General features: G+C 40.3%; 2 protein-coding genes across 5 annotated transcripts in view; one reads left to right on the top strand and one right to left on the bottom strand.

Moving 5' to 3' along the window:
- Nucleotides 1-3,916: 3,916 nt before the first annotated feature.
- On the bottom strand, nucleotides 3,917-7,583 carry ankrd33ab (ankyrin repeat domain 33Ab). Its single transcript, XM_075459981.1, has 5 exons — nucleotides 7,508-7,583; nucleotides 6,362-6,668; nucleotides 6,144-6,273; nucleotides 5,834-5,974; nucleotides 3,917-4,746 (listed from the first exon to the last, which is right to left on the bottom strand). The coding sequence occupies exons 2-5, from the start codon at nucleotides 6,620-6,622 to the stop codon at nucleotides 3,917-3,919; spliced, it is 1,362 nt and encodes a 453-aa protein (XP_075316096.1). The 5' UTR covers nucleotides 6,623-6,668; nucleotides 7,508-7,583.
- Nucleotides 7,584-12,835: 5,252 nt separating this feature from the next.
- The window catches only part of arhgef25b (Rho guanine nucleotide exchange factor (GEF) 25b), a 29,639-nt gene continuing 28,463 nt past the window's right edge, over nucleotides 12,836-14,011 (top strand). For 2 of the 4 annotated variants that reach the window (XM_075460915.1, XM_075460914.1), the window contains exon 1: nucleotides 12,836-13,183. In XM_075460915.1, coding sequence (XP_075317030.1) covers nucleotides 13,090-13,183 — 94 coding nt within the window. In that variant the 5' untranslated portion in view covers nucleotides 12,836-13,089. The remainder of the gene's footprint in view (nucleotides 13,184-14,011) is intronic. The other 2 variants (XM_075460917.1, XM_075460916.1) reach the window with 1 other exon arrangement.

Raw genomic sequence — 14,011 nt, 5'->3', positions numbered from 1 at the left:
AGAAAAAAATGAAATAAAAGAGGCTACTACTGTTATTGCCATCATTATAAACAAAATTTAAAGAAAAAAATAGGAGAAAACTGAAGCTTATCTGGCATCTGAAGAGGGAGTCCAGTTTGAAACCCCTTTTGTAAACCTTTCTAAAAAATAAATAAAATAACTCAGAAAATGCGGCCAACATCACCAAGAAAAAAATCTGTTACGATTACTGTACTTCACAAGCTATAGGAGGTGCACACACAACCGGTCATTATACAAAAGAAAAAAAGAATTGGGAGGGAACTGCAGCTTATCTGGCATCTGAAGAGGAAGACCTTTTTTGTAAAACTACCTAAAAAAGGGGAGTTTCTGTAAGATAGAATTTCCACGTCTTTGGGCAGGCATAACATGCATGGGGTCAAAACACTGTTGTGTTTTTTTTCTTTCTCTCTCTCTCTTTTTTTGTAACGAGTAACTAAACCGAACAATGAAAATGTATTGGAGTAAAAGTATGCAATTAAGTTCGGAAATATAGTGAAGTAAAAGGGAAAGTTGTCAAAAAATTTTAAACTCGAGGAAAGTACAAAGTATTCCAAAATATACTTAAGTACAGTAGTGAAGTATTTTTACTTTGTTATTATACAACACTGCCATATATCATATAGGTATAATAGCTACTACGTAAAATATTGCTTTATTATCAAGGTTAGTCATTTAAAACGAAAGAAAAGGGTACAAAAGTATTGTAGCAGGCTGCTGAAGCTCACCTTTCTGTCCTCGCATTTATCCACACAAATCATAGTTATTATGACTGGATCTATATAAACAAGCATCGCTTTGGAGACACTTTGCTTCTCTACATAATGTATCTATGGGGTGATCGTGATAGCCATAGACGCAGATACAGCCTATACTTTGGTTGGAAAAAAATGTAGCCTAAATAAGCCTCTAGTGGTTGTTAAGAGTAACTGCATGTAAATCCATGTTTCGATTTATTCCACTCTTTTTATGGAGCCTTAACAGCGCTTGTTTTCTAACACTAATGTTTATTTCATAACTTATCCTAACCAAGGGGAGTCATTTTCTAAAGCCAACCGGAAAGTGAAGACGTTTCGTTGGAACGTGTTTGTTTACACGTAACCAGGGCAACTGACAAAATGGCGTCCATGCTGTGAAAGAGTCGCATTATTTAAACAGGCGTTTTAGAGCTTACTACCATGATTGTTTCGTGACTAACCAGCTGATGTTGTTGTTTAAATCCAAGTATGAAGTGAAAAAAAGGTGTCAAAGAAAAGTGTTTGTATGTTCTACAGGAATTTTGTGTCAGTGTCTGACTTGACACAAAGGCAAAGTTGGCTGACAGATGTGTTGTGCATCCACCCACCTCCTTCATATATGAGGACTTTGTGACTTCGTAACCAAAATACTATAATTTTTCAAACAAGTGTAATAATGGCTGCTGCTTAGCTCCACGGGGGTGATGTTCGTCAAGCTGGGCCGTTGTTGATGTAAACACGTTGAATTGGCCTTTTAAGTTCCGTGTTTCCAAAGGATAATAAGACTGGTGTTATTAATTAAGTGAGTGTTGGTTGCGGGTGATCGATGCATTGCAGAGCAGATAGCAGAAGTCCTTGAGTTAAAGTGTCATGCAAGAGCGCCAGATGTGGCATTTTGTTTTTGTAAATATTTTGTGCAGCTGCTGCTGACCTCCGCCTTCCCCCAAACCACGGTCCATCGAAGAGGGGTCTGGCGACAGAGCTCTTAAACCCTAGTGGGGAGCACATGTGCGTAGGGTTTTCCCTCGCTCAACGATGAACCGTGGCAAGACAGTGGTCAACAGTCACCCCGCTACCTCGAGGAGGGGTTTCTCCAATGGTGACAGAGGTGGATCAATTATCACCACCTTAGCACTGCCCAACCTGTCTGGGGAGCACATGTCACGTGGAGACCCTCGCTCCTCGAGGAAGCGTGGCAGAGTGCTCGCCAGGCACTCCCTGAAAAATTACTATATATTAGGGGGTATATCAATGCCGCCATACACATCACACTCACGGTGACGGCATCGGCAGAAAATATTAAATTGGTGAATACGCACTCTACACAACTTAAACATAAATAAAACAGAAAAGGCAGGTAAAATAACGCCAGTACGCAAATTATAAATATTTTAAAGTTTATTAAAGATATTTTATTGTGGATTAAATCACTTCACATGAGTTCTCGCGGCCGCGTTCGCCTGTGACGTAACGGATTAGCGCTGCTCGTGATTTCAGCTGCGTTCCATCTTGTTTGCTTGTTCGTCATGCATCCACATGGTACTGGATTCATTTGAAATTGATTGATTTATCAAACGTAGTTTATATGTAATGTTTATTTGCAAATATTTGTATTAAATGAAGTGTAACCAAAAAAAAAAAGGCTGCGTTCCGGCAGTAAGGTGCAGACGTTCGAATGACGTCACATTCGAGTTTCCCCACGTTCGATTAAAGAATTCTTCAGTCAAATCAGTCATTTTATGCTTCCACCATATTTTTGACTCGATAGTGGCAAGGACTAAATAAGGCCAGTGCATGTCAGTCACAACTTAAACCATCACCATAGTCACAGTTAAATTGAATAAACAAACAGCAGAAGTGCTGTTGACGAAGAAACAAGCGAGCAACGATAACCTACAGATGGGGCTGCACATCTGGTGGAGACGGCAGAGATTCTAACGAGTCCTGGTGGATTTATCAGCCTCCTACTTTTCATTACTGTCATTTTCATATTTACTGCTGCAGTTTGGAGCACTAACAAATACATGGGAAATGTTTTATAGTCCCATGTTTATCTTTAATTTCAAGCAAACTCAATCACTCACAAAGTTATTAAGAGCAGTAAGTTTCATAAGCACGTGTTGGCAATATCAGAAAAGTACAACAGAGGAGAAAACTGGTCCCTCAGTTTTAATGCGCTATATACAGATGTACAGTATTTACAGTCATTCTTTTAACAAGAATATCTTGAAATGAACACAAACTATGAATTGATATAACACAGCAATTCAAATAAGCTATAACATATATATCTACATGTTGTACTGTAAATTAATATCCAGGTATATATATATGGCGTATTTGTATTGACCTGACTGCGTTTTATTTGACTGACGAGGTAGACACAGCACATATTTATGAGTCAAAATGAAAAAGCTTCTTTCTTATTTACCTTTTAAACACATTCAAAGGGGAATAGCATTGTCCGTTTAATCTTGGGTTAAGTCCCTTATTATTCTTTTTGGCTTAAGGCCAGAACACAACGGTGCCAAATGGCACCAAAACAGACACTCCTGTTACTTACTTTTCTTTAAGAGACTCATTATTGAGACAGGAAATAACCAGAGCTATACATTCTCTCATTAAATCCATCAGAAAGGTTGCTCCTTGAGTAAGTCACCAAATTGAAGTAATATGTAGCCACACAGAAGTTTAAACAGTTTTGGTAGTATAAAAATAATTATGTGTTTTATCGTCAAACTTCATCTTAAACCCCACTAAATGGTACAACTATGCCACCTGCACACATAAACTTGTGGGCTACCAGCAGTTTCCCTTCACTTGTGAGGTAATAATATCACTGATCAAAACATACATTTTTAATCTTTTTAATTCAAAACTGACAACTACGATGTGGAACTTCACCACAGCCTAGATCTGTGGGGTTAGGCGCTGGCGGCGTCGCTCCCCTTCTCATTGCTGCTAGTGGGGGCACTTTACTCAGGTGATATGATGTACCACATTACTGCGCCATTGATCTTTTCTGGCCTATCTTATTTAAATTTTTGGTGAATATTTTCAAGACATTTCGCTTAAACTTTTCAATCCCAGCGTTAAACAAGCTTTTAAAGCTTTTAGTTTACAAAAAGCATTGTTCTCCAAGCAGAAACTTTTGAAGGAATTTATTTTTTCACCCTCTTGCTTTCTTTGTCCTTCTTTGTCTTTTCCTTCTCTTTTTCAGCCTTTTTCTTCTCCTTCTTTTTCTCATCCTTAAGCTCCTTGTACCTCCACTTGGGTGGTTCTAGGAAGCCCCTTTCCTTCTTCTTTTTCTTCTTCTCCTTCTTTGGCGTTGCTTCTGAAGGCCTGTTGACACTGATCTTGGGAATGCATCCAGAGGGGAACACGCTGTTCCGTCTCGCCATACTGCGGGGAATGAATGTTGTAGCGACTTTGGTGGAGGCCAACGAGAGGATGCTGCCTCGCCGCTCAGTGTCAGCACAACATGTTGAAGCAATTGTGTCTGCAGAGTGGACCGTTGGGATCATGAATGAGACTGAGCCGTTGCTGTGGCACACTGAGCCTTCTTCCAGCTCCTTCTGCGCGTGTTTCTTCAACAGCTCTGGTACTGCGAGCCGCCTCTTCCCCATCGCTGGAGGGCTTGTGGGACAAAGTGGGTGACATCCGGTTGAGATTAGAGGGCTGTGGACACTGGTGGTCATCCGCACCAAGTGGTCCAAGGCCCCATTGTCCTGGGGATCACGTGGAAAGTTAAATCCAAATGTGTTTTTGAGCCGCAGACTAATTTTTTCTGCAGGACTTTTCTGAGCTGTTGCTTTGGCCACTCTCTCCTCTAATTCAGGCCACTGGAGGATGTAGCTCTCACAGAATTGCTCAGCTTTTGGCCGTAGTGTAAGGCGGCGGAGACGATGTAAAGTCTCAAAGCGACCAGTTTTGAGTGCCCAGTCCCGAGCACATTTCCCACGTGTAGAATCTACTGCATGTATGTCAGCCCCTGGCAAGAAAACAAAATAAGGGAGAATATTTGGCAGAAAAGAAAAATAAGGTGAGTGGAGATTCATCTCAGCTTCTAATTTTAGTGTGAGCTCATTGGCTTTTTCATAACCGGTGGTTTGGCTAAGAGGAGAGGTGCACTGATGATGAGTCTGTTCCAGTTAAGAGGTAGATGACACTGTGAGACATACCAGCAGTACAACATGCACGTAACAACAACTGAATACTCCTGTGTGTGTCAGAGTACCAGCAACAAAATCATCTAATTACTGACCTATTTTGGGCAATATGTTGCACAGGCTGAAGAAAAAAGAGGGAGGCACGACTGTGTTTAACTACCTGCGGTCACCATGATATAGTTAATCTATATGGTAAATGAATGTAGCTTATTTACCATAATATTTCAAATTAACTGAGGAGGAGTAGTGCAACCTGTCATGTCAGATCAAAAGTAAAAACAGTTTTGACTGGCAGAAGTTTAAAAAAAGGTGCAGACTAAAAATAACCAAGTGGCTAAACAACAACCAGCCAGGATGACTAGTAAATCAGGGATTACTGGAGAGTCTGTTAAGGTATGATAATGATCTCAGAGTGATCCCTTAAACTGGTCTTGCGTCACTGTCTCATTAACTCGCTAAAGTTAGATGGTGTCAAATACGGTGACAGATGACAGGTGGGGTCAACTATTCTCGCTGAGCTGTAACTGTTCATTTACAGCTTTATGGTGAAAGAGTTAATGTCACAGTTTGACAAAAGACCTGATAGTAATGTATTCCTGCAGCTGCTGATTGCGGAGCACTGTCAAAAGTGAAAAGCTGTTTTAATCAGCTGACGTGTGGCAAAACAACTGTTGAGAAAGTTATCTGAACAACACAGATATTTGATCCTACAGATGCAACATAAGCTCATATGCATTAAAACATTGCCTTTCATTTTAATTTCTCAATTTGAATCCTTAACAGACTCAAATAAATTGATCTCATTTTCTTTATTTTTCTTTATCATTACTTACAATGTGTACTAGAACAGAATGTTTGTCAAATAACTCTTTTGGGAACTTTACATATGTGTGCCATGCTCTTACGTACCGGCCATAACAAGAGCCGCCACCACGTCACTGCGGCCAGTCATTGCCGCTTTGATGAGGGCTGTGAACCCACGACAGTCCTTTATTTCAGTGTCTACACCAGGAAAGTAGTTCAGCAGATACATCACTGTGCTGATATGACCTGCAGCGAGAACACAAGATTCAGAGATCCGATCATCAGTGTAGGAGAAGATCGAGTGAATCTCAAATAAGCCACAAATAATATTTTTTAACTGTCTAACACATCATTGCTTATATTGACATCATACAGTACGCAGTGTAGCGTTATTACATTTTATTTGACATTTCACCTGCTTGAGATGCAATCATCAGTGCGGTGTTGCCTTCGTTGTCCTGGTGATTTATATCTATGAAGGGACAGTTCAGAAGGCTGTGTACAATTTCGAGGAAACCTTTGCAGCATGCCAGCATCAAGCCATTCTGTTGGTAACAGTCAATGCTCAGGATCAATGACATTTTCTTTCCCGTCAAACTTGTTAAATATTGCCGCTATGATTGAGACTCTCACCCAGCCATTGATGTCCAGCTCCATCACCTCGTCCTTTGTCACCCCTCTCTGTAGAACTGCTCGCAGAGAGGTGGGTTCATTTCGGGCGCACGCCTGATACAGCGTTGATGCTGCGCTTCCATTGTTTATCTCCTGCTTATAGTCTGGAAGCACAGAGTCATCAGAGAGGATGCTGTCAGAGTCAGAGGCACTTCCTGATGAAGGTGTGTCATCATCATCTGGGCCTGATCCAAGGTGGGGGTCCTCTGCTGTACTGGCCATCTTCCAACAGAGCGGGTGAAACGAGTCTAAGTCTTTTCAATTACATCTATGACAATATCACAAATAGAAACTGGTCAGACATAAATTTCTGGATGTTGTCTATGGCAACAAAGGTGCAGTCAGATCCATGATTTGCTAATAAAGTAGAATAATATGACATAATATCCTGTTAAAATGTGTTGGTGAATCACAGCACACTGTTTATCAGGCCTCAGATCTGGCACACGGAAAAATGAAAAGTTTGCTTGTTGACAGATTAACAGAGAATAGCAAGAGTCAGGGATTAAGAGTGTCGTATCTGTGTGTTGCAGAGGTGTGGCATCAGTGAGATGAGCTCTGTGTGCCTTTTTTTGTGGACTAAAAGGATCAGCATTAAACGTAGAGCAGGGCTAAATGAGGAACAACCCACCTCAGAATAACCTCAGTCACATGTGGCAGCGATCAACTCATTCTTTGGCTCTTTTACCGTTTTCTGAAGCCAATGTTTAGCTATTGAAGCTAATGACTACCGGTATCTTGTGTTTAACCTCTCTCATTTGCTTCCCACATCCTATGCAAAAGTTTACTCATGTTTTACATGTGTTCCTCATACTGGAATCACAAAGATTTTGAGTTGTTTTGGAGCATTGAAGAGAATCAGTCACCTGGTATGACATATTTACAGAAAGGGAAGGGTTTTGGTTTGGGAAATCTTTATGTTAAGCTTATAATAGTCAATTCTTTTTACATCACAGACCACTGATAAATCACAATTCATGAGCCCAAAGTAGATATCAAATTTTTTAAGAACAACTGGAGCACCCAACATCTTAAAATCATAATATGACATTATCACTATCAACACACGGACACACAAACACATGAACACGAAAGACATAAACTTACCATAAAGGGCACTCTGCCTGTCTGTAAGTGTAGTTATATTCCTCTTTCACACCTCTGTGATGACTTCTGACTTATGTCAAAACTGTGAATAGTATTCCAGTGCAACCGTCACAGTTTCCTCGGCCCGCTGACAGACGTGCTTTACCCATTTCCATCCTACGTGTAGAACTAAGAGGAGGAGTCTTTGCAGAGTCTTCACAGACACACTGTGTTCATCTCCTATGCTTAGCTCATCCCACTTAAAACAGCTTTATGGAAAGGATTACTTACTGCTCAGGCCATTTTCATCTTTCAGCACATTGTATTTTTGGGACCAAATACCAGATATTGTCTCCCTTACTGTACACTGGAATAACAACGCCATGACACAATCATTTTTTAAAAGATTATTACAATTAAAAAAGCTTGGAAGAGACACATTTGTTCAATAACATGTTCAATAACCACTGCACCATGTCTCCCATCAAATATCATTAAATATCCCATCTATTTATGCAAGCATATTTACAGTAAATGATTTACAGGATGTGTTCAGTATGTTGTATTCCACAAAAATAAGTTATTAATCCAAATGAAAAAACAAACAAACTATAAGCTGCTTCAGTAAGATAAATCTAATTAATTGATAGGACTAATGAGCTGGCAGTCCAATCCCATCAGTCATCATGACTGATGTGTTTAGAAAAGATAGGCAGATTTCAAAGACCAAGATGTTAAAGCAGCAACAAAACTCATCTCAAAGAAAAGCAGCTGCAGCTGAGGTTGTATGATGGTTTTTCTAAGATTTAACACCAGAGGGGGATCTTGCACAGTGTTCACGTATTCCAATCTTAGACTATAGTTTTTATATGGTCAAAGTAAAAATAAACTGACTACAATTTATGTGTTAAAAAAAAAAGCATGTGCACAGGGCAGAATGATCTTTTAAATCCTAAATGTCTCCATGTTCTCTAGGGAAGGTATTTAGATACCAAGATATCTAGCTTTAGGAATGAATACAGACTTCACAGAGGATTTGTGGGGCATGGCTGGACCTGTCTGGATGGAGAGACCCCCTTTCATCCTCAAGAGCCCGAGGAGAGATCCCACTGCAATTGTCTAGCTGTCTTGATCTGACCTGAGGAGAAAAAGAGCTGCTGCAAAGCATAGATTGTCTTCTTATAGGCTTTTTGTCAGACAGGAGCCAGGATGGTACTGACATTTTTCTGAAGCCTTTATAACTGCTTCTTTGCCTTTGAGTGAATGAGAAGCATAGCATGTGTGCTTAAATGAAGGGAGAAGGAGATGACCTCACTGAGAAGATAAAAGATACAACAATAGAGAAAGCTCAAGATGAACCTGAAAAGCATGGAATTTAAAATGAAGACTTTGGCAAAAGTGCAAGGAAGGACTGATGAGCTTCTGAGAGACAGCAGTGTTAAGGTGAGTGCCTTTGGACCTGAAAAGTTTGGTCAAAATCACCTTGGGTTGTAGTAAGCATGCACAAATGCAGATTTGATGTGATATGTGATTGAGCAAGATACATATTTATTACATAAAACAAGGCAGTAAAAATATCTGCAAAGCAAATATATGCCAGAATCTTGTTTGTTGGTGATCCTTTAATCTGAAGATTATCATCATATTTTTGTTTCAATTTCGCTTAGAATAACGCAGGTTGAAAAGATGATCATATTAGATAGAATTTGTCATGCGCTGCGTTAAAATGTTGCGTTGCTGTTTTCATTGCTCGGTGCACACACAGATCCACACGAATTTCAACACACATCCATCAAAATTAGACCAATTGAAAGCACTCGTGTCATGTAAAACCTGACAATTCTGCAGAATTTTCAAGCTTAAACTGTGCTGTGTTTTTACAGAACTGACTGCAATAAGCCTGCTTATACATGTACATCACATCTCTTGGTTGTAGGATTTTGACGCTGTCCAGTCTCCTGATCAGTTTAGTCCCCTGAGAGAAATTCCACAGATGCGTTAAAGAGACAACTTAAGCTGAAACATAGATAAGAAAGACAAGGGGTGGAGGGAAAGGTTAAATTGTAGCAGAGACATATAATTAGCTCAACCACTTTTTCTGATCTGTGAGGGCCAACCTACTCAAATCTGCTGCACACAGACATTTAATTGTCTCCTCCAAATCCACTCAATCACTTGTCTGTTTTGTGAATAAGATTTCAGACACCAGCAGGGAGCGGGTGCTATCAGACGGGGATGTCGGGACATATTTCAAGTGTGCCAGGAAGTCCGGTGCGGCTGCTGGATGTGAAGGTACCACAGTGAGTGTGACTGCTGTGTCGAAAACATTGTGACACGTAAAAAATCAACACTAGAAGGAAAAAGCACATATTACCTTGTCCTAATGATTAATTAGAGACTTATTAGGCTTATGCATGCTGACATACACATGCATGAACATACATTAATCCTATTTTGTCGAGAAATCGTTGCTCTCGAGCTTAGAGGGATCATCACGTTAGCAGGGTTTTTAAAAGCTTAACTCAATGCCAAAGAGAGCATTTTTATATTTGATCAACTGTAATCTGCCCTCACAAATAGATTTTTAGCTTTGTGTTGGTCAGCCCGCACCACATCTTTATCTACAAGCGTGTGCAGAAATGTGTATATTTGTAGTTAGAAGCAGCTCCGTTTCTTTCTTTTTTTTTCTTTCTCACTGACTGTGTCCATGTTGATTTTGTTAGAATCTGTCCTCAAATCTGCTTAAATGAACCCGCTGGCTGCCATGAACACTAACAGCTGTACCCAGGGGATCATGAATACTTAATCTTGGATTTCAGATTAAATTGGTGTGCATCCATTCCAGCAGCTCAGCATGCTGTATGCCGAATATTTCCACTGCAGGGCAACTTCTCGGGTTGCTGCAGCAATGATACTTTTTCACGTGGTTTCATTACGGGTAATAAAAATGATAGTTGATACACTTAATTGCTCTGCAAGTGAAACTACATCTGAGAACAGAAGCGGCTGCTGCTTTTATTGAATGAAAGTGTGACACAATCACATTCAGCCACATGGCCTCACAATATGGCAGCTATCATTTGCTTCATGGGGACATTTCAGTGTTTGTCTCAGTTTTATCATATCAGTGTCACCCTGCTTACATTTGCGAATTGGAATCGGCACAAGCTCGGCATATATTTGATATCTGACGAGTATTTTGGATTTAAAAAAGATGATGCTTGATGAAAGTTTTTTAGGTCGACCTCCAGCATTTGAGAATAAACTACCTCGAATCTCAGGATTAGTTGTATTCCTGAAAAGATAATCATTGTGACTTTAAAGCTTTGTAATTGTTGTAATTAGATGTTCAGATAATAACATTTTGAATATTTAAAAACATTTGAATTCAAAAATACTTTTAGATTTCAGATTTGAATAAAGGATCTCCTTAGATGTTCAGCCGAACATTTTTCACTAATTCTGTGGATTAGGTGCTCTTTTAACTCGTCAGGATACTCGTCAGTGTATGATTAATGTCCATTCTGTTTGAAGAAAGTTCTTCTCTCTGCTTCCATATGCTGATTGTTCAGATCCCTGTCCAGAACTGAGTTGACCTTTTAATTAAGTTTGTTGAGTCTTTTTTAACATCAGACCCAAGGTGGTCCATGTAGAATCATAGCAATCAAGTTCTCAGTAACATGAAGTGCCTAAAGAAAAGCCACTGGTTTCTTTTTGTCTCTTTAAGGCATTAGCTGTCACGCCCGAAAAGGGGCTGTACACACAAAAAGAACCCAAAAGCAGATAGGGACTGAGTGGGAAGATCAAAAACCAGTTTATTAGGAGGATAGGTTGGTGTGTATGTCCGAAGAGAGTGGAATCCGGTTCAGGTGCTCACTGGGGAGAAACAGAGTGTCAACAAAAGGCGGTTCAGGGGATCCATGGAAATCTAACTTAAAATGTAGTGGCTTACAGGGAGATCCAGACGGAGTGCACTGAGGGATGGGGTAGTCCAAGGCTGTGGTGTGACTGATCAGAAAAAGTTGTGTGGCAGGCAGGAAGGCAGGCGGCAGCAGCAAGCGAGTCACCAGGGAGACTGGAAGTCCTCAAAAACAAGAGCAACAACCACAGGTAACTGTGAGACAATCTGGCAGAGACTGGAACTCCTGCTGCTCCTTAAAAAGCCAGCCATTAATGGAGGCAGATGGACAACAGGTGTGCAGACAGGAATATGCCAGACTCCGCCTGGACTTCCTGGATGCCTGCTCGCCCCGCCTAGAACTCAGAACACACCACAACCTAGTGACTCATGACATTACACTTCCCATTAAAGACGCTTTTGAATCAATTTTGACAGACTGACAAAATTGACTGGTGGGATATTGTTCGGAAAATGAGCAAAAATACTCAGGAATACTGAGTACAGGAAATTCAAAAGCATAGGACATTTAATCATGTTGCAACAAGGTAACATCTACATACAGAGGTTGTGATGCAAATGTTAAAAGATACAGAGTTCTCAGGAAGCTTTTATAGGGTAGAAAGACGGAGGTTTGCATTTTTGCTTATACGAGTTATGAGACATTCCCTATTGCCCTTCTGGGAGCAGACAGTGGTGACCGGAGCAAATCTGATCTCACAGAGATACATAAAATGACTACAGCCTTTTTAAAAGCACATCATTTATTTCTGAGAGACCATGCTGAAGAGAGAACAGTTCTGTCCTGGATCTCCTGAAGTCCATCCTCATCTCATATGTTTTGCTGATGTTGAGTTGCAGGTGATTTTCTGACACATCCTTCAACTGATATATTCAACAATTGCAGATATTCATCATTACCCAAAAACTTATTCAGAATCACAAATGTCAACCTCATGGTGGCACTAAAGCTGCAGAAGATGATGAAGTTAATTCTTTCCTTATCATAATGCACACGATACAGTCTTATTTCAGTCTTGTCTGTACAATCTGTAGCAGGGGCAGACATTACCAATGCCCCAGGTCTCAAAGTCTTGAAAAAAAAGAAAGAAAGATAACATGGAAATTTACTGTGTACAGATTACATTTTTGCTCATTTATTTGAAAAGTCTGTTTGTCTTTACTCATGTGATGACAGCATTAAGATACCAAAGCCAAGGAGTGAATGCCTAAAAAAACAGGCTGATTATGCTGGTGTGAAGAGAAAGACGAGAGTGAGGAGAAAGGGAGGGAAGAGGAAATGGAGGAAGGACTGGGAAACAGATGCTGGCACAGCAGTGCAGCGTGTTAGCTACCATCCCTCCCTCATCTCAGCCCCTCCCCTTCCCTGTTTCCCTCCCTCACTTACTCCTGGTCCCCTTCATAATTTTTACCCACTATCTCATCTCACAGAGAGGCTGGTGAGTCAAAGGCAGGACCGTCTCTGGTTTCCCTGCTGTCTCTCATCAGATCATGGGATAGGACTGCCCGCTTCTCTCAGTGGTTTCAGCTCAGATTTGGAGTACGACTGTGGAGCCTCTGTTAACTTTTCTACTCATATTCTGTGAGGATTACAACAGGACTAGTGCATTTGTTTTAGCGTGTGTAAGTCGAGCACTATGCCTGCTTCTGATGGTGTTGAGTCTGGCAGCAGAAGTGGATCACCATGAGAGGGGGTCACCACCAGCAAGGCTGTGGGTGTCAGCATCTGTTCCGAAAACTGCTGCGCAAATGTGGTTGCTGCTTTGCCAGAGGTAGAGGTATGTACACTGTCTCCTTTGCCATAGGAATTTTACTGTGTATGTTCTTTGACTGCTGAGCTAAGTGTTCACACAATTCAATAGAGTTCCCTTTTCCCCTATGACACACGTGTATCAGGGTTTTGTTGCTTTGTATACATGTTGCAGTCAGTTAATGTTGCTACTTGAGGGTTATAATTGGTTTTACTAAGGTTTCACTGCTTCGCGGCATAACTTATAAAGTACTTTTAAACCTCTCTGTCATACATGTTTTATAGTTTCACACGTTTCATGGTCATGCTAGTTGTGCACTGTTTAAAGAGCATTGCAATCACTTTTTTTTAAAACGGTTTTTCACCAGCTGACTTTCTGGTCCTATCACAGATAAGTCAAACAGCATGATAGCAGTGTACATCAGCAGCAGAAAACAGCAGATGGCACAGTCAGGGTGAAATCTGTTACAGACACGCCAACACAACTTCATGTTAAAAAAAGGAGAGAATTAAAGTTGTTGTGGGTCTTTGTTGGTAGATTTGTGTTGGCAGATTTGTTGCAGCTTGCGGCTACTGACTTAAAGAAAAGTCCAATAATTTATTTATGGAATGTTTTGCCAACCTTGAGAGTTACATACATACAAATAAACAAAGTACAGTTGGAATTATTGAATAAAGAAGCAGCATTTTCATTTACAATCCAGCTCTTATTGGTATCTGGCAGTTTTACAATATCTATACATTTCTTTGCAATTTTAACTCCAAAACCAAACTTCACGACTTTAATGTGTAGACTCAGCTTTTATTTGAAGGTATTCACAAGCAAATATGAGGAAGAATTTAAAGCCTGATTCTT

Source organism: Odontesthes bonariensis, chromosome 3, assembly GCF_027942865.1.
Source record: "Odontesthes bonariensis isolate fOdoBon6 chromosome 3, fOdoBon6.hap1, whole genome shotgun sequence".
NCBI lineage: Eukaryota > Metazoa > Chordata > Actinopteri > Atheriniformes > Atherinopsidae > Odontesthes > Odontesthes bonariensis.
Note: the sequence above shows the minus strand (reverse complement) of the source record. Positions and strands in the feature narration are given on the sequence as shown.